This window comes from Sus scrofa, chromosome 6 (genome assembly GCF_054392235.1).
Source record: "Sus scrofa isolate SSC_HxYL_T2T_F1_AM1 chromosome 6, Sscrofa_HxYL_maternal_Yorkshire_Landrace_v2.0, whole genome shotgun sequence".
Lineage (NCBI taxonomy): Eukaryota > Metazoa > Chordata > Mammalia > Artiodactyla > Suidae > Sus > Sus scrofa.
Window position 1 is genome coordinate 93,453,119 of NC_139388.1, and position 20,060 is coordinate 93,473,178.

The 20,060-nt window shown below is 41.2% G+C and overlaps 1 protein-coding gene across 1 annotated transcript; it reads left to right on the forward strand.

Moving 5' to 3' along the window:
- The first annotated feature begins 508 nt into the window (after nucleotides 1-508).
- RBBP4 (RB binding protein 4, chromatin remodeling factor) lies at nucleotides 509-20,016 on the forward strand. The gene is made up of 12 exons (XM_013999126.3): nucleotides 509-590; nucleotides 1,158-1,305; nucleotides 4,372-4,517; nucleotides 12,740-12,913; nucleotides 13,269-13,384; nucleotides 13,494-13,654; nucleotides 13,751-13,877; nucleotides 14,016-14,093; nucleotides 15,232-15,308; nucleotides 15,627-15,684; nucleotides 15,774-15,884; nucleotides 19,042-20,016. Exons 1-12 carry the CDS (start codon nucleotides 575-577, stop codon nucleotides 19,105-19,107), a joined length of 1,278 nt encoding a protein of 425 aa, XP_013854580.1. The 5' UTR covers nucleotides 509-574; the 3' UTR covers nucleotides 19,108-20,016.
- The last annotated feature ends 44 nt before the right edge of the window (nucleotides 20,017-20,060 follow it).

Below are 20,060 nucleotides of genomic sequence, written 5' to 3' on the forward strand. Positions count from 1 at the left end.
ACGACTAAGGAAACAAATAATTTGGAGGACGTGGAATAAGGGACACGAATTAGACACCTTTCGATCTGAATGATAGAGGCCTTTTCTTGCCGCCTAGCCCCACAATAGATAACTAGACCCGGAAGCATCCTACATTTTCCCATCTAAAGTACTACTTTGAAGGGGTCGCTAGCTTAACACCCTTCACGAAAATGGCTGCCCCCAAAAGCGTGCGGACTAAACCTCTCACGTGACCCCGGGCGGGTGCACTTCTACTACTCCCGCGCGCGCGAGCGCGCGCGCGTGATCGGAGGAAGTCGGCTTGGGGCCGTGTGGGGGCAGGGGCAGAGCGCGCGCCTGGGCCTGGAGGCAAGCTGCTCCGCGCGTCTGGATAGGCTGCGATCGCGGCTTCCCCGCCCACACCGACGTTCGGCGCACTCCGATTGGCCGATGTTGGCGCGAAGGTGCGCGAGTCGGCCCTCACGCAGGGGCAGCAGGAAACAATAGAGGCCGCGCGCGCAGAAGGAGCGCTCGCAGCCTCCCCGCCCCTCTCGCAACGCTCTGCCCCAGGATCCCCCCGGCTTGCCTGTACGCCATGGCGGACAAGGAAGGTGAGGGTGCCGGGGCCGCCCCAGGAGGGCGGGAGGAGTCAGGCTTGCGCCGCGGCCTCAACGCGGCCTAACGGTGGGGGCAGGCCAGACTCTGCCTAGGGCCGTCCCCGCCATCGCAGGCGTGAGGAAAAATCGCCCCGCGGGGCGGGCTCATGGCGCGCCAGCCCCTCTGGAGCGGAGGCCCGGCGCAGCGGTGTGAGGCTGGCCGTGGTGGCCTCGGGGGGGGTGTTTGGTCCCTCCCGCGCTCCCCGTCGGTCTACCTGCCTCTCTCCGGGTCCTCCCGGCCGCTCTCCCTACCCGCAGGGGTCGGTGCTCGGTCTCACCGTCGGTTCTGTGCGCTCGACGGCGGGCGCCGTCGCCCGAAGGGCTAACGGAGTGTCTGGTCGGGATTACCCGAGCAGTTCCCGCCCGGCGAAGCTGGAGAGCGGTGGTGGTGCCTGCGCCTCCGGGAGATCTAGACTAATCTCCATTTCAGAATCAGGATTCAGGAGCCGTGACGGTAGCTTTGGAAGTGTTTACTCGGTTTCCGTTTGTGGTCGCTAACTTAATTTGTTCTTAATTTTTTAGCAGCCTTTGATGACGCAGTAGAAGAACGTGTGATCAACGAAGAGTACAAAATATGGAAAAAGAACACCCCTTTTCTTTACGATTTGGTGATGACCCATGCTCTGGAGTGGCCCAGCCTAACTGCACAGTGGCTTCCAGATGTAACCAGGTGATAGGAATCTCTCGAATGCTGTTTTGTTGTGTCCTCAGTGTAGATTTCTCACATTGATTTTCCCTGTTTTCCTCTCTCCAGTCACCCGTAGAGGACACGTGATCAAAGCCTATTGGTGACATTTTTTTCCTAGGCCAGAAAGTAAGGCAAAATGTAAAATTATTTTGCAGTTTAGCATATAAGAGAGAACATACTGATGTTTTCTTTTTATTTACTTGTTTTTATTGAGGTACTGATTTACAATGTTGTGTAAATTTCTGCTGTACGGCAAAGTGATTCAGTTATGTTTTTAAAGTACAGCTGATTTTCCATGCTTCTTCGGTTTCTGTTGTATAGCAAAGTGACCCAATCACAGTTTCCTGTGTACACTTTTTTTTGGATATATATTCTTTTCCATTATGGTTTTCCTAGGACACTGAATATAATTTTCTTTGTTATACAGTAGGATCTTGTTTATTACCACTTTCGTGTAGACTAGCTTATTACATCTGCTAACCCCCACCTCCTGCTCCCTCTCCCAACCCCCTTGGCAACCACAAATTTATTTCCTATATCTGAGTCTGTTTCTGTTTTGTAGATAGGTTTGTCATATTTTAGACTCTCCAATATAAATGATATTTGTCTTTCTCTTTCTGATTTCACTTAGTATGATCATCTAATTGCATCCAGGTTGCTGCAAATGGCATTATTTCTTCCTTTTTACGGCTGAGTAGTATTCCATTGTATATATGTACCACATCTTTATTCATCTGTCAGATTGTTCCCATGTCTTGGCTATTGTGAATAATGCTGCTGTGAACATAGCGGTACATGTATCATTTTGAATTATAGTTTTGTCTGGATATATACTGGGGAGTAGGATTGCTGGGTCATATGGTAACTCTATCCTTAGTTTTCTGAGGCATTTACATACTGTTTTCCATAATAGCTGCACCAGTTTGCTTTCCCACCAGCAGTGTGGGAGATGTTTCCTTTTCCTAACACTGAATTGAATAGTGGGATTATAGCTGTAGTTGACCAAATGGTAATGTAAAACTTGTCAGCTTTCAGAAACTATCAGGATGAGTTCAGTTTTTAACATCAAAATGTTTGAATCTCGGCAGTCAGTGGTATTTTCTAGTTAGTTAATGCAAAGGTAAATGTGACATGGTACCTGCTTTCAAGTCTAGTGAATAGGCAGGTATAATTATGAAAGTGGCAAAGATAAAATGATCAGAGAAAGGAAAATTATCTCAACTTGGAATATCAGGAAAGGCTTTCAGTGGGAAGTGACAGTGTGAAAAGGAAGGTGACTTTAAGTAGTATAAAGCTTTAACAAACTGAGCGTGCCTGGGGGAATAATGGATTTTTTATTACAAAACTGTTGGTGTTCAGAGTAACAGCTGAAAGTTATATGTATGCTAAATAACTAGGTTCCTTCAGAACTCAGGTCTTTTGAGTCAAGATATTTGTAAAATGTGGTTGTTGGCCTATGTTTCAGCTCAACAAGTAATAGAAATTTTATAGAAATTTCATTGCCAACTTAATGAGCATGCTACTTTCGTAGTAGCTTTTTAAAAATGGGGAAATCTGGAGTTCCCGTTGTGGCTCAGCAGTAACGAACCCAACCAGTATCCATGAGGATGTGGATTCAGTCCCTGCCCCTGGCAGTGGATTAAAGGATCCAGTGTTGCCGTGAGCTGTGGTGTAGGTCGCAAATGTGGCTCAGATTCAGAGCGTGGCTGTGGCTGGCAGCTGTAGCTCTGATTCAGCCCCTAGCCTGGGAACTTGATGTGCTACAGGTGTGACCCTAAGCGAGCAAAAAAAGTGGGGGAGGGGGGAGTCCTGTCCTACATATGTTAATAAGTACTTAGGAATTTAGAGTTGGAAGCTGCTTTATCATGACCAGTAGTTCACATTATTCAGCTGATACTCAGAATTACTTGAGTTCAGGGAAAGTGGCATCATTTCTGTCAGTTCTCAGTAGTTCAAACCACCTAGGAACTTGTGGCAGAGTACTTGAGAAATAGTTGGTGATTCCAGATATACCGTATTCTTGTTCCGAATATTAGCCACCTCATACCTACTAAAAATCATTGTGGAATCCTTTTTTTTTTTTTTTTTTTTTTTTTGAGCTTTTCATAATATGATTAGCTAGATTTACAAAGTAGTGAACAAGACCAAACTCCCTAAGGCTGGAATCTGTGCTGTTATCTTAGTAGCTTGCTACTTTATAGTATTTCCTTTTCCTTTTCTTCCTTAACCTGATGAAGTAACCTAAAGTGTTAGTATACCCAGCAATGGTTTTCTTTTCCACCTTGTAAAGGGTGAGTAGTTATTTCATATTTTTTAAAATTTATTTATGTTTTGGCCACACCTGCAGCATTCAAAAGTTTCCAAGCCAGGGATCAAACCCATGCCTCAGCAGTGACAGTGCCAGATCCTTAGCCTGCTGAGCCATCAGGGAACTCCTAATTCATATTTTATTCCATTAAACTTTTCCCTCAAAGTAATTATAACTATTTGGTCAAGGTAAGAAATACTTACAGGGAGTTGCCACTGTGGTGCAGCTGGTTAAGGATCCAGCATTGCCACTGGTGTGGCCAAAAAATAAATAAATACATAAATTTTTTTTAAAAAGATAAGAAAGAAATACTTACAAAATTAAGTGCTACATAGACCTTTCACTCAGCTCTGTGCAAGCTAAAAGTAGGAAACGGGAGTTCTGTTGTGGCCCAGTGGTAGTGAACCTGACTAGGTATCCATGAGGACGTGGGTTTGATTCCTGGCCTCCTTCAGTGGCTTAACGGTCCTCATTGTTGTGAGCTGTGTAGGCCACAGACACAGCTCAGATCTGGTGTTGCTGTGGCTGCCTTGCCTGGGAACTTTATATGCCACAGGTGCAGCCCTAAAAAGACCAAGGAGGAAAAAACCAGCAGAAACAAAAAGTAGGAAATGTGGGTCTTAATCACTTCTTCCCTTCAAAACTTGGTTGTAGTTAGTGCCCTTTGCATACATGTATGTTTCTGACTTTGTGGACCCAGTGTTACTAACTTGAATATTGACCTTGTGTTGCTATTACAGACCAGAAGGAAAGGATTTCAGTATTCATCGACTGGTTTTGGGGACACACACGTCGGATGAACAAAACCACCTTGTGATAGCCAGTGTGCAGCTCCCTAATGATGATGCTCAGTTTGATGCTTCACACTATGACAGTGAAAAAGGAGGTAGGAGTCTTAAAGGTGAAAAGAAGGAATGGTGTGTGGGTTATATTTTTCATATCTTTGAATTATAAAAAGTGTGTAGTTTGAAGAAGTAGCCTCTCAAATTAGAAACAAGTTATTAAGCTTTGGAAGGCTTGATTTTGTAGTATATATTTCAGAAGACATACTTGGACTTCCTGTCGTGGCTCAGTGGTTAATGAACCCGACTAGGAACCATGAGGTTTTGGATTCGATCCCTGGCCTCACTCAGTGGGTTAAGGATCTGGTGTTGCTGTGAGCTGTGATGTAGGTCACAGACGTGGCTCAGATCCCACGTTGCTGTTGCTGTGGCTCTGGCGCAGGCCAGCGGCTACAGCTCTGATTAGACCCCTAGCCTGGGAACCTCCATATGCTTTGGGTGCCGCCCTAGAAAAGACAAAAAAAGAAGAAGAAGAAATACTTAATGCGTACTTGGGTCTGTACCTTATCTCCAAATCTTCCTCAACTAAATTTGGTAGTTGGAAAATTTCTAGAAAGAAGTAAAAATCCACTCTGTTATTGCTGTGCATGCTTGCATTCTCACCATGGGAGATATACATAGCGTGCATAAACAAATGTACAGGATGTTTCTGGTATTAGAATTTCACCTGGATGTCCGAAAAATATGTCTCACAAGATTTCTTACAGGAGCAAATAAAAAAACACTGGCTTACATTAACCTTTCCAGGTTTAAATGGTAGAAATGATTTAACCATGGCATGCTATGTGGTATATAAAAATTAAATGAGTGTTTAATTATATCCTATTTTTAGAAGATAACCTTAGGGTTTAACTGTTCATTAAATGCTTTTTTCCTCTTAGAAGAGGTGGGAATAAGTTTCCTTTATTGTTGTCTTTGAACTCAAATTATTACTGAGAGGTAGAAGATAGGCTCTCAGCATTGAGATCTGTGCTCTAAAAAAATGAATGTTTGGGGAGTTCCCGTTGTGGCTCAGCTGAAACGAATCCTACTAATATCCAAGAGGATGCGGGTTTGATCCCTGGTCTTGCCCAGTGGGTTAGGATCTCGTGTTGCCTGAGCTGTGGTGTAGGTTGTAGATGCGGCTCGGATCTGGCGTTGCTGTGGCTGTGGCATAGGCTGGCAGCTGTAGCTCTGATTAGGCCCCTAGCCTGGGAACGTCCATATGCCGCAGGGGCTACCCTAAAAAGAAAAAAAAGAAAAAAAAATGTAATGTTTCTTAGACGTTTCCTGATGAGCAGAAAACATCATTTTAAGTTATTTTGGGTTCCAGGTGCCAGGATTGTAATGTACAGTTAATCTTTTGATCATTCCGTATTTAGCTTAGGGTGATACGGAATGCAAAGTAAGTTCTTGGGATAAAGGTCAGCAAGCATAACTTTGTGTCACTGTCTCAGTGTGTGAACTACAGGGTATGGTTGCTGCAGTTATCTTCTGGGTAGGCATCAGTGATAGAGGGGGACAACTGAATTTAAGAATCAGAAGACTAGGAGTTCCCGTCGTGGTGCAGTGGTTAACAAATCCGACTAGGAACCATGAGGTTGTGGGTTCGATCCCCAGCCTCGCTCAGTGGGTGAAGGATCCGGTGTTGCCGTGAGCTGTGGTGTAGGTTGCAGACGCGGCTCGGATCCTGTGTTGCTGTGGCTCTGGTGTAGGCCGGCGGCTACAGCTCCAATTGGACCCCTCACCTGGGAACTTCCATGTGCCAAGGGAGCGGCCCTAGAAAAGACAAAAAAAAAGAATCAGAAGACTAGAGCTTGAGACCCTATTGTGTTACTTTCTAGCTGTGTAGTTTGAAGGTAAATCATTTAGCTTCTCTGAGTCTGTTTCCATTTTATTAAATGTGGATAACATCTATATTTAAATAGGAATTTGGTTATTTAGACACAAATATTCTGAGTGGTAATGTAATAAATTATCTTTTAATTTGTTACAAAGCAAATATAAAATAACATGAACCCCTTTTCCCCACAAATCTATCTCGTTTATTGAATCATTCAAATTATTGTATGCCTGTCATTTTTCTTGGCACTGGGAATACAGCACAAAAAATGCATTTCCAGCCTGATGTGTCTTGGATATCTTTGTGTGAGCATATGAAGATTTGCCTCCTTTTGATGGCTATATACTATGTGTAATTAACTATCCCTTACTTAATTAACATTTTAGTGCTTTCCAGTTTTTTGACTTCAAAAACAGTTCTTGTACGTACATCAAAGTGGAATACTCATGAAATGGCAAGAGCATCTCAAATATAATTGGTAATGCTGAGGTGCCCTTTAAAAAAAGATTGAGGAGTTCCCGTCGTGGTGTAGTGGTTAACAAATCCGACTAGGAACCATGAGGTTGCAGGTTCGGTCCCTGCCCTTGCTCAGTGGGTTAACGATCCGGCATTGCCGTGAGCTGTGGTGTAGGTTGCAGACCCGGCTCGGATCCCGCGTTGCTGTGGCTCTGGCGTAGGCCGGTGGCTGCAGCTCCGATTAGACCCCTAGCCTGGGAACCTCCATATGCCGCTGGAGCGGCCCAAGAAATAGCTAAAAAGACAAAAAAATAAAAATAAAAAAATAAAAAAAGATTGAGGGAGTTCCTGTTATGGCACAGCGGAAGCGAATCTGACTAGGAACCATGATGTTGAGGATTTGATCCCTGGCCTCGCTCAGTGGGTTAAGGATCTGGCAGTTGCTTTGAGCTGTGGTGTAGGTCACAGGCGTGGCTTGGATCTGGTATTGCCGTGGCTGTGGCGAAGGCCAGCGGCTGTGGTTCCTATTGGACCCCTAGCCTGGGAACCTCCATATGCCACAGGTTGAGCCCTAAGCAGCAAAAAAAGATTCACAGTTTCACCAATAGCAGATGTATTGGTGTCTGTTTCTCTATGCCCTTGCCAAAGTTCGACTTAATACTACACACTTATTTTACTTTTTAAGTTATTCGTAATGTTGGACTTATTTTAAAATATTTAGGATTTTCCCTTGTGGCACATCGGGTTAAGGATCCAGTGTTGTCACAACTGTGGCACAAGTCACAGCTGCAACTTGGCTGGGAAACTTCCACATGCCACAGGCGCAGCCAGAAAAAAATTGTATTTTGTTGGTCTGTCTCTTGAGCTGCTTATTTTTGGTTTTTTGCTCATTTTTTCTTTTGGAGTTATCACTCTGTGAAGTAAGTTATTTCCGACTAATATGTTATAGGTGATTTTTTTTTCCCCTGTATATTTTATAATCTTGAGTCCTGTTTAGAAGCTATAAATTTTTAATTATTCAACTTTCCTGGAGTTCCTGTCATGGCTCAGTGGTTAACAAACCCAACTAGCATCCATGAGGACTCAGGTTCAACCCTTGGTCTCTCGGGTCAGGGGGTTAAGGATCCAGCATTGCCATGAGCTGTGGTGTAGGTTACAGACTCGACCTGAATCTGGTGTTGCTGTGGCTGTGGTGTAGGCCGGCAGCTGTAGCTCTGCTTAGACCCCTAGCCTGGGAACCTCCATGTGCCACCGGTTTGGCCCTCAAAAGACAAAAACAAACAAAAAGACTTTTCTCTGCTGTCCTTCAGATTTTGCCATTCATTGAAAGGCCTTCATTCCAAGATTTTTAAGTAGTTGGCTCTTGTTTTCTGGTACTTTTATAATTTGACCATTAAACTTTAATTTTTCTGGTATTTGTTTAGGTTTTAAGTATGGAATAGGAATCCACTTTTTCTAAGTGTTTAGTGCTTTTTTTGTTTTGTTTTGTTTTTGTTTTGTCTTTTTGCCTTTTCTAGGGCTGCTTCCCATGGCATATGGAGATTCCCAGGCTAGGGATCTAATCGGAGCTGTGGACCCCGGCCTATGCCAGACCCAGAGCAATGCGTGATTTGAGCCACGTCTGCGTCCTACACCACAGCTCACGGCAACGCTGGATCCTTAACCCACTGAGTGAGGCCAAGATCAAACCCACAATCTCATGGCTCCCAGTCAGATTTGTTAACCACTGATCCGTGATAGGAAAAACTCCTTTTTTTTTTGTAATGCTATGTGCTGATTGATCCATTTTCTTCACTGTTTTTGTTGTAGCTTTAAATGTGGTTGAGTTACAATATTGTGTTAGATTCATTTGTACAGCATAGTGGCTCATTGAGGGTTCTTGTCATATTCCATTATAGGTTATTAAAAGATAATGGCTATAATTCCTTATGCTATACAGTAAATCCTAGTTGCTTATCTAGTTTATGTACAGTAGTTTGTCTCTCTCAATCCCATACTCCCACTTTGTCCCACCCCCTCTGGTAACCATAAGGTTGTTTTCTATGTCTGTGAGTCTGTCTCTGTTTTGTATGTAGATTCATTTGTATTTTTTTTCTTTAGGTTACACATATAAGTCTCAGCATGTGGAAGTTCATAGACCAGGGATCGAACTCAAACCATAGCAGTGACAATGCAGAATCCTTAACAACTAGGCTACCAGGGAACTCCTGAAATGGCATCTTTTAACATACTCCAGGCTTTTTCTGGTAACTGAGTATTTTGAGTGGCATCAAAACAATTTGCTTTTATGTCCCAATGATACTTTTTAGCCCCTTTACTAATGCTTAATAATAGAGGAACTATGAAAAAATACCAGTAATGGTATGATATATTTGTGTGACTATGTAACTTGCTCTATGGTAACATAGCATATCAGTTCCCATTCCTTTTCCTTTTACCTCTCCTTCCTCCAAATCATCTTCAGATGACTGAACAAGCTTGTTGCTTAAAAGGGGGCAGGTGCTCTCCATATAGTCTTCATGGTGGAAGTAAATATAGCCTAATGTCTCTTACAGTTTCTTGGGTGGTTGTTAGGTAGACAACTTCTTTGCTCTCAGATGAAATGGGCTGGACTCTCAGATTGAACTATTGTAATTGGTTTGAGGTAATTGATGACAGACAGATTCAAAAGATCATTGAACTTTCGGAGTTCCCTTTGTGGCTTAGTGGTGACAAACCCCACTAGCATCCATGAGGACACAGGTTCAGTCCCTGGCCTCATTCAGTGGGTCGAGGGATCCAGCATTGCCGTGAGCTGTGGTGTAGGCCAGCAGCTACAGCTCTGATTTGACCCCTATCCTGGGAACTTCCATAGACCTCAGGTATGGCCCTTAAGCCAAAAAAAAAAAAATTGTTGAACTTTCAAAATGAAAGAACTAAAAACTGGATTAGGCTTGTTTTGATGTTAAAAAGAATTTATATGTTTATATTGGATTTAGCCTGGCTGTGGTCACATTTTAAGCCCTGAAAATAAGTTTAAAATTTTACTTCAGACTCTGCTACCAAGATCTTCACATAGCAACAAGTTTATTTTTAGCAACTTATTTGGGGAATTGGTTTCAGAAGTAATCTTTAGTCTTTTGTGTCAGTTATATATAATAAACTTACTAAATCTTGATGAAATAATTGAATATTTGACTCAAGTTCTTCTTAGTTTCAAAAGGTTTATGAGACCAAAAAGGCATGGTGGTAGAAATTAGAATGCTGATTATCTAGTTTATCAGAATAGTATTGGTTGGGAGGGACAGAGTAGTGTCTTGTGGGAGAGTGAGGGGGCTGGAAGTGTTCCATATTTTTGTCTGGGCAGTAGGTGCCCTAATGTACATCTATATTAAATTCATCAACCTAGACACTCTTACTATGTTATATCTTAGTCTTTTTAAATAAGTGTTAAATAAGTGTTTTATATGGGGAGAAGCAAACAAAATAGGAGTGTAGTTAGACTTCGATAGTCTTTCAGTTTACTGTACATTGATACCTCATACTCTCTTTCCTACTTCCTTCCTATTTAGCCTTTTGTGTATCAGCTTCAACTTGGGAAATCCATAATTATTTTTTAAATGCATAAATCCCCATCTTCATAAATCTCAACTGTGAATTCTCTAAGCTGATTTCTTATTATTGTACTTTAACTTAACAGTTTGGGGGGGGTGCTCCATTTAGTATATAGCCCATACTGAAATAACCCATATCATATAACTTAGATTACCCCTTGCTTTGTGGGCTCCATGTCAGCTATTGCTCTTCACTTGTTAGTATGTCTTTTCTGGCAGTTGTTATCTTTTGTCCTAGTCATCTATAACTTGTGTGCTCTTCTCCTTGCGCTTGGACTAAAATTCTTTGAGATCATATATCATGCCTTTTTTTTTTTTTTTTTTTTTTTTTTTTTTTTTAAACACTAGATGCTTGTGGTCTAGGCCTCTGGGGGGAAAATTTTGTTTAATGTGTTTTTTTCCCCTCTTTTAGAATCTACTTTGAACTTTTTAGGTTTTTAGCTTGTTGGAACCACTGCTTTTCAACTTAGAAAGTTATTTTGAGATTGAAAGTTATCTAATCTACCAACCATATTACCCAACTACCTCTCTGCTTTATGAAAAGATTTCTGTCCTTCAAAGTGTAACACTTATATAACGATGCTATTGACAGTATTTTTGTCTACAAGTTACTTTCATAACTTTATTTAATGAATGCAGTATTTGTGGCTTAGAGAAATTGAAAGCTTTCACCAAATCATCAAGATAGTAAGTAGCAGAGTCAGTAAGGCCAAGGGCTAACTCTTAGAGTACTTTATTATACTGCCTTCTGTAATTCTTTGACTAATTATTAACTACCTTTGTTTATGTATTGCTTTGACAATTTACATCATCACAAATTACGTTGTTATACATATAGTGATGGTACTTGGAAGAACTCTATAAGTGCATGCAGTAGTCGGATGTGAATGAAAAATTTTTTTGTCTACTCCTTGCCTACCTGGTTTATTTCAGCCAAGGACTGTGGTGGGCAAATGTAAGTGGAGGGGGTCAGGAAAACTGAATCAGCTATTGTGGTCTCTGTTTCCTCCAGACTAAGAGAAATGGTGTGGAGAGGGGATACGGCATGATGATATTTCAGAAAGGTCATCCCAAACAAGAGTTTCAAATGAATAGAGGGATTCTTTAGTATACCGGGCATACTGTGGACTTGATATTTGTTAAAAGAACAACTTAGATTTTATTTATTGAGCACACTTTTTTGATAGTTTAAATGAAGCTTGAAAGCTACTTGGTTAGAGCTTGAAGTGGAGTCAGTAGTGTTCCTTACTTTAATTTCTTTTGGCCACACTCACATCATGTGGAAGCCAGGGGTTAAACTTGTGCCACAGCAGTAACCAGAGCCACTGCAGTGACAATGCTAAGTCCTTAAGCCACTGCACCCCAAGGGAACTCCTCCTTTTAGGTAGTAATATAATACTTCTTATTAGGTACTTAACTACCTAGATCATTGTTCATATAGCTGAAAGAGTAAGGCTAGGGGAGTTTTCTGGTGGCTCATCAAGTTAGGGATCTGGTGGTGTCACTGCTGTGGCATGGGTTTGATCCCTGGCCCAGGAACTTCCATAGGCTTTGGGTGTGCCCAAAAAAGAGTAAGAGTGGAGTTCCTGTTGTGGCACAGTGGTTAACGAATCTGACTAGGAACCATGAGGTTGCAGGTTCAATCCCTGGCCTTGCTCAGTGGGTTAAGGATCCGGCGTTGCCATAAGCTGTGGTGTAGGTTGCAGATGCAGTTCGGATCTTGCGTTGCTGTGACTCTGGCCTAGGCCAGCGGCTACAGCTCCGATTGGACCCCTTGCCTGGGAACCTCCATATGCCATGGGAGTGGCCCTAGAAAAGGCAAAAAGACAAAAAAAAAAAAAAAAGAGTGCCAGGCTAGGGATCAGAAAAATAAGAACTAGGTTTAGGTTCTGCTATAGTCAGGGCACCCTGGACAAATTGTTTTCTGAAGTTCTATTTTATTTATAAGGCCATACACACCGCATGTGGAAGACCCAGGCCAGGGATCAAACCTGTGCCACAGCAGTTACAATTCTGAATTTTATTTATTTATTTATTTGCTTTTTAGGGCTGCGCCCGAGGCATATAGCGGTTCCCAGGCTAGGAGTCCAGTTGGAGCTACAGTTGCTGGCCTATGCCACAGCAACGTCAGATCTCAGCCATGTCTGCAACCTACACCACAGCTCGCTGCAACGTGGGATCCTTAACCCACTGAGTGAGGCCAGGGATCAAACATGCAACCTCCTGATTCCTAGTTGGATTTGTTTCTGCTGCACCACGACAGGAACTCCTGTAAAATTTTTAATGTCTAGATTGCTTCTGATATTATTTGAGATCCTTGATAAAAGCATTCCCTATGTCATACTTTGACATAGAGTAGCTCTTTGTCCTCATCTTCAATTTATCTTGTTTGCAGAATTTGGAGGTTTTGGCTCAGTTAGTGGAAAAATTGAAATAGAAATCAAGATCAACCATGAAGGAGAAGTAAACAGGGCACGTTATATGCCCCAGAACCCTTGCATCATCGCAACAAAGACTCCATCCAGTGATGTTCTTGTCTTTGACTATACAAAACACCCTTCTAAACCAGGTACCTGCCCCCTTTGATTCAGATACAGATGATGAGTCACAGTGGGGATACATTGCATCTCTCAGTTCTAACTGCTTGTTATATATTGTTTATATAATTTAACATCTTGTGATGTATATTGATGTGTGTGGGTATTCCTTCTTCCCTATGTGGATAAAAAATGCTTTTTTACATAGAACAGAATGTGTAGCTTTTAAGCATTATAAATTTGGTCATAACAGGTCTGTATGTCTCATAAAAAGTAAGAACTCTAGACCTCTTGATCAAAATTCCATTATGCTTAGCAATCCCTGGCCTTGCTCAGTGGGTTGAGCAAGAGGCGGTGGATGGTCTTGATGTGTCTGTTACTTTGTAGACCCTTCTGGAGAGTGCAACCCAGACTTGCGTCTCCGTGGACATCAGAAGGAAGGCTATGGCCTGTCTTGGAACCCAAATCTCAGTGGGCACTTACTTAGTGCTTCAGATGACCATGTGCGTATCCTTTCCATCTTGAAGCAAATCAGAGGTTTTTGTTTGTTTCCCTCTGGGGTGTGCGAAGTGAGACTTTTTCTGTTATATGATAGTTAATTTTTCATTTAAGACTATCTGCCTGTGGGACATCAGTGCAGTTCCAAAAGAAGGAAAAGTGGTGGATGCGAAGACCATCTTTACAGGGCATACGGCAGTAGTAGAAGATGTCTCCTGGCATCTGCTCCACGAATCTCTGTTTGGGTCAGTTGCTGATGATCAGAAACTTATGATGTGAGTAGAATCCATTTTTCCTCAATATATTATCTAAGTTTTCTAATTAGTTACCCAATTCAACCTTTTTTCCTGTTTTTTTCTTATTTACCAAAGCTGGGATACTCGTTCAAACAACACTTCTAAACCAAGCCACTCAGTTGATGCTCACACTGCTGAAGTGAACTGCCTTTCTTTCAATCCTTATAGTGAGTTCATTCTTGCCACAGGATCAGCTGACAAGGTCAGTTTGATTTATTTTATGAGAAAACAGTGGATTTCTCTGGCTTCTTTTGAGTATACAGAGGTCTTTTAGTTAGAGGTTTTCTTTTCCTCATTAAAAAAAAATATCGATTGGTCTTGCTTTCTTTTTTGCACATAGACTGTTGCCTTGTGGGATCTGAGAAATCTGAAACTTAAGTTGCATTCCTTTGAATCACATAAGGATGAGATATTCCAGGTAAGAAAAATTAACACTCCTTTTTTTTTTCTTTTCTTTTTTTGTTAAGGAAAACCTGGTTATGGGAGTGGGCACACTTGTGCTTTGTCCTATTATTATAAATACTAAAATCTTCTGTATACCTATGCTAATCTCAGCAAGAATTGGGATTGTTTTCCTGCCATTATTTCTATACTTTCTCAAACTGGTCATTGGTTCATCTACATTCTTGAAGTATTAAGAAAATTAGTAACTGATTATTTTATCAGCCTTGTTCCTGATGCTTCTCTCTTCCCTTATTTTTATGCCTGTATCTTTTATAATTTGCCATATCAATTTCAAAGTTCAAACCTATTGTACTAATTCCATGTTTTCTGCTTCATCAGTTTAATTAAGCTCTTTTCTTATAACATGAAAGAACTCCAACTCAATTCAAGAAATAATTGTTTCATTATGTTCAAAGCTTAATGCAAGGGCATTGAGGAGTACAGTATAGTCTTTGCTATACAAAGAGCTTAGAATTTTATAATGAGAAAGAGTCCATTTAGAATTACTATAATAAGATTGTTTTGTCAAGTGTTAAACACTTAAGGGTAGTTAGAATTGATTTTGATTTATGAATGTACTGTCTGATCTGGGCTCTAGGATGAGCCATACTCCTACACACTTAGTCTCTTAACCTCATTTTCTGCCCTCAGCCTGCTCCAGCAAACATTTTGTCTTCATCCTCTCTTTTCCTTGCTTGTAATGGGTTTCTTGCCTGGAGAGCATCCAGATTTTCCCCTAAATCCTGATCATGTGATTGTTGTATGTATAGTGGCTAACTTCAGTAATTGTTGTAAGGAGTCATTTTTTTTTTAAGTCAGTCCTGTGTTTAGTGCTGAATTCATTGTAAGTACTGAGTAAATAATTTGTGTGTGTGTGTGTGTGTGTGAGAGAGAGAGAGAGATCTGTACTTTAGTTCTTAGGTCAACATTGGATGATCTTTGGCTAGAAGCCTGACCTGGGCAATAAGAATAGATGAGCTCTTAAAAAATGTAAGATGAGATAGAGCAAAACCTGGTATTTTAGGTCTAGTACTGGATTAAATTATTAAATGTAATGTTAGGTGTTTTCCCTCTCAAATTTTCTAATTGATGGGTTATTTTCTTATGTATAGGTTCAGTGGTCGCCTCACAATGAGACTATTTTGGCTTCTAGTGGTACTGACCGCAGACTGAATGTCTGGGATTTGAGGTAAGTCTCGTTATAATTACTCTGTGCAGTTATTTTCTTATACTTTGCAGAATTAGTTACTCAGGAGTTCCCATTGTGGCTCAGCGGAAACGAATCCGACTAGGAACCATGAGGTTGCAAGTTCGATCCCTGGCCTCGCTCAGTGGGTTAAGGATCTGGCGTTGCTGTGAGCTGTGGTGTAGGCCGGCAGCTATAGCCCCAATTGGACCCCTAGCCTGGGAACCTCTATGCCTTGGGTGCAGCCCTAAAAAGCAAAAAAAAAAAAAAGTTACTCAAAGTCAATCCATTTTAATTTTTAACAATCTTTTTTTATGTTAGTAAAATTGGAGAGGAACAATCCCCAGAAGATGCAGAAGATGGACCACCGGAGTTGTTGGTATGTTACAGATGTTGAGCAGTACAGAAATAGTTTGTAATTTATTGTCCTCTATCTGCTTTTCATCTTTGTTTTCCTCCCTCTTTCAGTTTATTCATGGTGGTCACACTGCCAAGATATCTGATTTCTCCTGGAATCCCAATGAACCTTGGGTGATTTGTTCTGTATCAGAAGACAATATCATGCAGGTGTGGCAAATGGTAAGTGTTTATTTATTTAGGTGAGTTTAAATGAATGAAACCTAGTATCACTTCATACCTATATACTTCATGAGAGTAACTGGCAGCTCTGTTCAGTTTACTCCCAAGGAGTGTAACTTTAGTACTTAACTACATATTATCATTTTCAGCTGCCTACTCTATCTAGTTGTTTCACTGGTGTCTCAAGACTCAACAAAACTGATCTTTTTTTTAAAAAGGTGTGGGAGGGGTAGAGTTCCTTTGTAGTGCAGCAGGTTAAAGGTCAGGCATTGTCACTGCAGCAGCTCAGGTCACATTGAATCCCTGGCCTGGAAACTTCTACATGCAGCACAGCAAAAACAAAAAACCTGATCTTTTCTTCTTTCTCCCCTTTGCTTTTTCTTCTTTCCCCACTTTGTTTACTCCCCTTTCCCCCTGACTTTGCTGTTTTCTGTATGGCTCCAATGTCTTCCCAGCTCACCAGAGTTGAGAAATCATCTTCCTCCATTGTCTGTTCACCTCTAGGCCTAGTTCACTTGTCAAAGTTTATATTGTCTATCTCTGTCCATCTGTACTCATCTTACAAATTCAAACAGGCACAACCAACATTCCTTTTTCTTTTTCCACAACTTAGTTTTTTGGTCAGGTTCTCATTACTACTTGCTAGGCTATTGTAGTAACCTAATTATCGGCTTGCCTCCTGTTTCTCCCTCTTTGCTAGCAGTTGACTCTTTAGGAATGGTCATTCCCTTGAAATGGCTTGTGAACATGTCTGGTACAGTTCCTATCACAATGTCACAGCATCAAATGGTACCATTTCTCCATGAGACTTGACTAGATTTCAAAAAACATTGCCTGTCTTTATATCCCAAGTAGAGACTATTGCCCTTCTTTGAATTTTCACAGTGCTTAGAATTTAATCAAAATACTATAATGTCTAATATATAATAATACAAGTGGCGTTCACTGGTGGCTCAGCCAGTTAAGGATCAGGCATTGTCACTGCTGTGGCTCGGGTTCAATCCCTGGCCTGGGAACTTGTACCTGCTGCAGGTGCAGCTCCCCCCCCCCCCAAAATAATGTAAGGAGTTCTAACAAGAAAACGAAATGGGCTGCCTTAAGTAGCCTGTCAAAGGCATTTTAGGAAAAAGAAGAAAAAAGCTTTGGTGTTTTGGATTTATTTGGTCTTTTTAAGGCTACACCTGCAGCATATGAATGTTCCCTGGCTAGGTATTGAATTGGAGTTGCAGCTACCAGCCTTTGCCACAGCCACAGCAACAAGATCCGAGCCGCATCTTCGACCTAGACTATAGCTCACAGCAACGCCAGATCCTTAACCCACTGAGCAAGGCGAGGGATCACTTTCAAAGCCATCACCTCCAGTCTAGGTTGTTACTTTACTCGGTTTTTTTTAGAATTGTGGTATAGTCAGTAGTATTTGGTCTTTGTCTGGTTCCTGGAACAGAGTTCCTAAAACCCTTGGCATTTCTTGAGTAGTAGGAGTCTCTATTGCTATTTATAAGGATCCCCTTTCGGCTACACCTGAGTTTAAGCTAAGGACGTAACATACGGGGCCCCTATAAAAACTCCTGGGAATGCTCCATAAAAAGCTTTTGATTTGATTGACTTCTGGGTTGATGAATATATTGATGCCACCAGAGAGTGTGGAAGTGCTGTGCTCCCTCCCTACTCTGCCTAGTGTATCTTCCATTTGGCTATCCTTGAGTTAATAACCATTACAATAACCCAGTAAAACACTTTTCCTGAGTTGTGCCAGTCATTTCAGCACATCAAATGGGGGGTATTAACCCCCAAATTTATAACCAAGTTGGACAGATGTGCTTGTGGCGCCTAGGCACTCAGTTTGGCACTGGCTGCTGAGGTAAAGACAGTCTTAGGAGATTGAGCCCTTGGCTACAGTCCTGTCTCTAGGCAGTGTCAGGACTGAATTGAATTGTTGGGCACCAAGTCAGTGTCTGGGGAAAAGATAACCACACATTTGTTGTCAGATTATATCATACCATTGCATACATTCTTTGTCCCTGTAATCAGATTATAAACTGAGACTATCCCATCCTCTACAGCATCTGCCCTAGTGATTTGTGCATATTAGATATTAAGAACAGTGAATTTTGCCCAAGTGAAAGTGGTTTCCAAGATGCTTTGGGATATGGATATTTCATCAAGTAGTAGAAGTAGAATTTATCTTATGCAAGAGCAGCTTTTTGTCGCTGTTCTTTTCTAGAGCCACACCCACAGCATATGGAGGTTCCCAGGCTAGGGGTCTAATCGGAGCTACAGCTGCCGGTCTACGCCAGAGCCACAGCAATGCAGGATCCGAGCCATGTCTGTGATCTACATCCCAGTTCACGGCATCACCAGATCCTTAACCCACTGAGCAAGGCCAGGGATCCAACCCGTAACCTCATAGTTCCTAGTCCGTATTCGTTAACCACTGAGCCATGATGGGAACTCCAAGAGCAGCTTTTTAAAAAATATTTACAAGTTGAGATTTGGAACATGATTTTGCTGGGGACTAGGGATTCTCTCTCTTTTTTTTTTCTCCATATATAATTCAGTAATTTTCATACAGTCACAGAATTGTGCAACCATCACCACAGTTGGTTATTCCACAAAGACACCCCACATCTGGTAGCCATCACTCCCATTTTCTTCCAGTCCACCCAGTACTAGGCAACCATCAATCTACTTTCTCTGTTGATTTGAATATTTGCATATTTAATGTAGATAAAATCATACAATATATGACTAATTTATTGCTAAATAACATACCATTGTGTGGATATATAATTTTGTTCATCAGTCACTGAACATTTGTGTGGTTTTTACTTTTTGACTGTTAATGAGTAATGTCTGGTTAAAGTACTCACGGTTGATTGTCAAGACATGGTAATTATACTTCAGGTTTTTTTTTTGAAATATCCCAATCCGGGGGGTTGGGCTGTGGCCAGCTGCCTGTTTTTATTGACACACAGCCATGCTTGTTTATTTGTAGGTTGTCTGTGTCTGCTTTCATCAAACAACTGCTGAGTTAAATAGTTAAAACAGACTGTATGCCCTACAATCTGTCTCCCTGGCCTCATCTATTTGAAACCTTACGTTCAAGAAGTAGCTTCATGTTTACTCAACACCCTTCTCTTTTTCTTATTTTTGGCAGGCGGAAAACATTTATAATGATGAAGACCCTGAAGGAAGTGTGGATCCAGAGGGACAAGGGTCCTAGATAATGTCTGCACTTGTAATTTTAAACTCCCCCTTTCTTCCTCTCAACCCTGAGATTGATTTAACACTGGTTTTGAGACACAGACTTTGTTTGGTTATCCCTCTATAATAAGTTCCAACAGTGTTATTAGTCCAAACGGAAGGTGTTTTCTAAATATTAACTGAGGGCTTCTTGATTCAGCAAAGCCACAGACTTATATTTAAATTTTCTTCAGGAATTTTCTAGTAACAAAGGTCTAAAGTAGCCACAGAAAGGGGAATGTTGTGTGTGGTTATTTTTCTTCTTATACTATCTCCCCAAGTTTTTCAGACTCAATTTAAGTAAACGTTAGAATAAGAGATAGAGCCAACTAAGGTAGGTGTCTGAGCCATGAAGTATAAATACTGCAGGATGTCATTTTTATTCAGGAAGTAGGGGAGATTCTAGTCATCAATTCCTGCTCTAAAATCTTCACACCTAACTTTCCAGGATGCACATTTTCTTAAATAGACCAGTCTCCTCTCAGTTTCTTCAGTTAAGTCAAAACTACATGTTCCTCTTTCCCCATATATTTTTTGCTTGTTAGTGTGTTTCTTGAGCTGTTTTCATATTATTTCTTTCCTTTCTGTGAAATGGTTTTTTAAAAACTTGGGACCACCAAGTTGTAAAGATGTATGTTTTTACCGGACAGTTATACCACAGGTAGACTGTCCAGTTAAGTTGAGAAGAGTGAATTGATAGCTTGTATTTGTTTTTAAAATTAAATTAATCCTGGATAAGAGTTGCTTTTTTTTTTTTTTAGGGGTTAGTCCTTGACCACTAGTTTGATACCATCTCTATTTTGGGTGACCTGTTTCACCAGCAGGCCTGTTAATCTCCATGACTAACTGTGTAAGTGCTTATAATGGAATAAATTGCTTTTCTACATAACCCCATGCTGATGGGTTTTATTTAATGTATAACATCCATCAAAC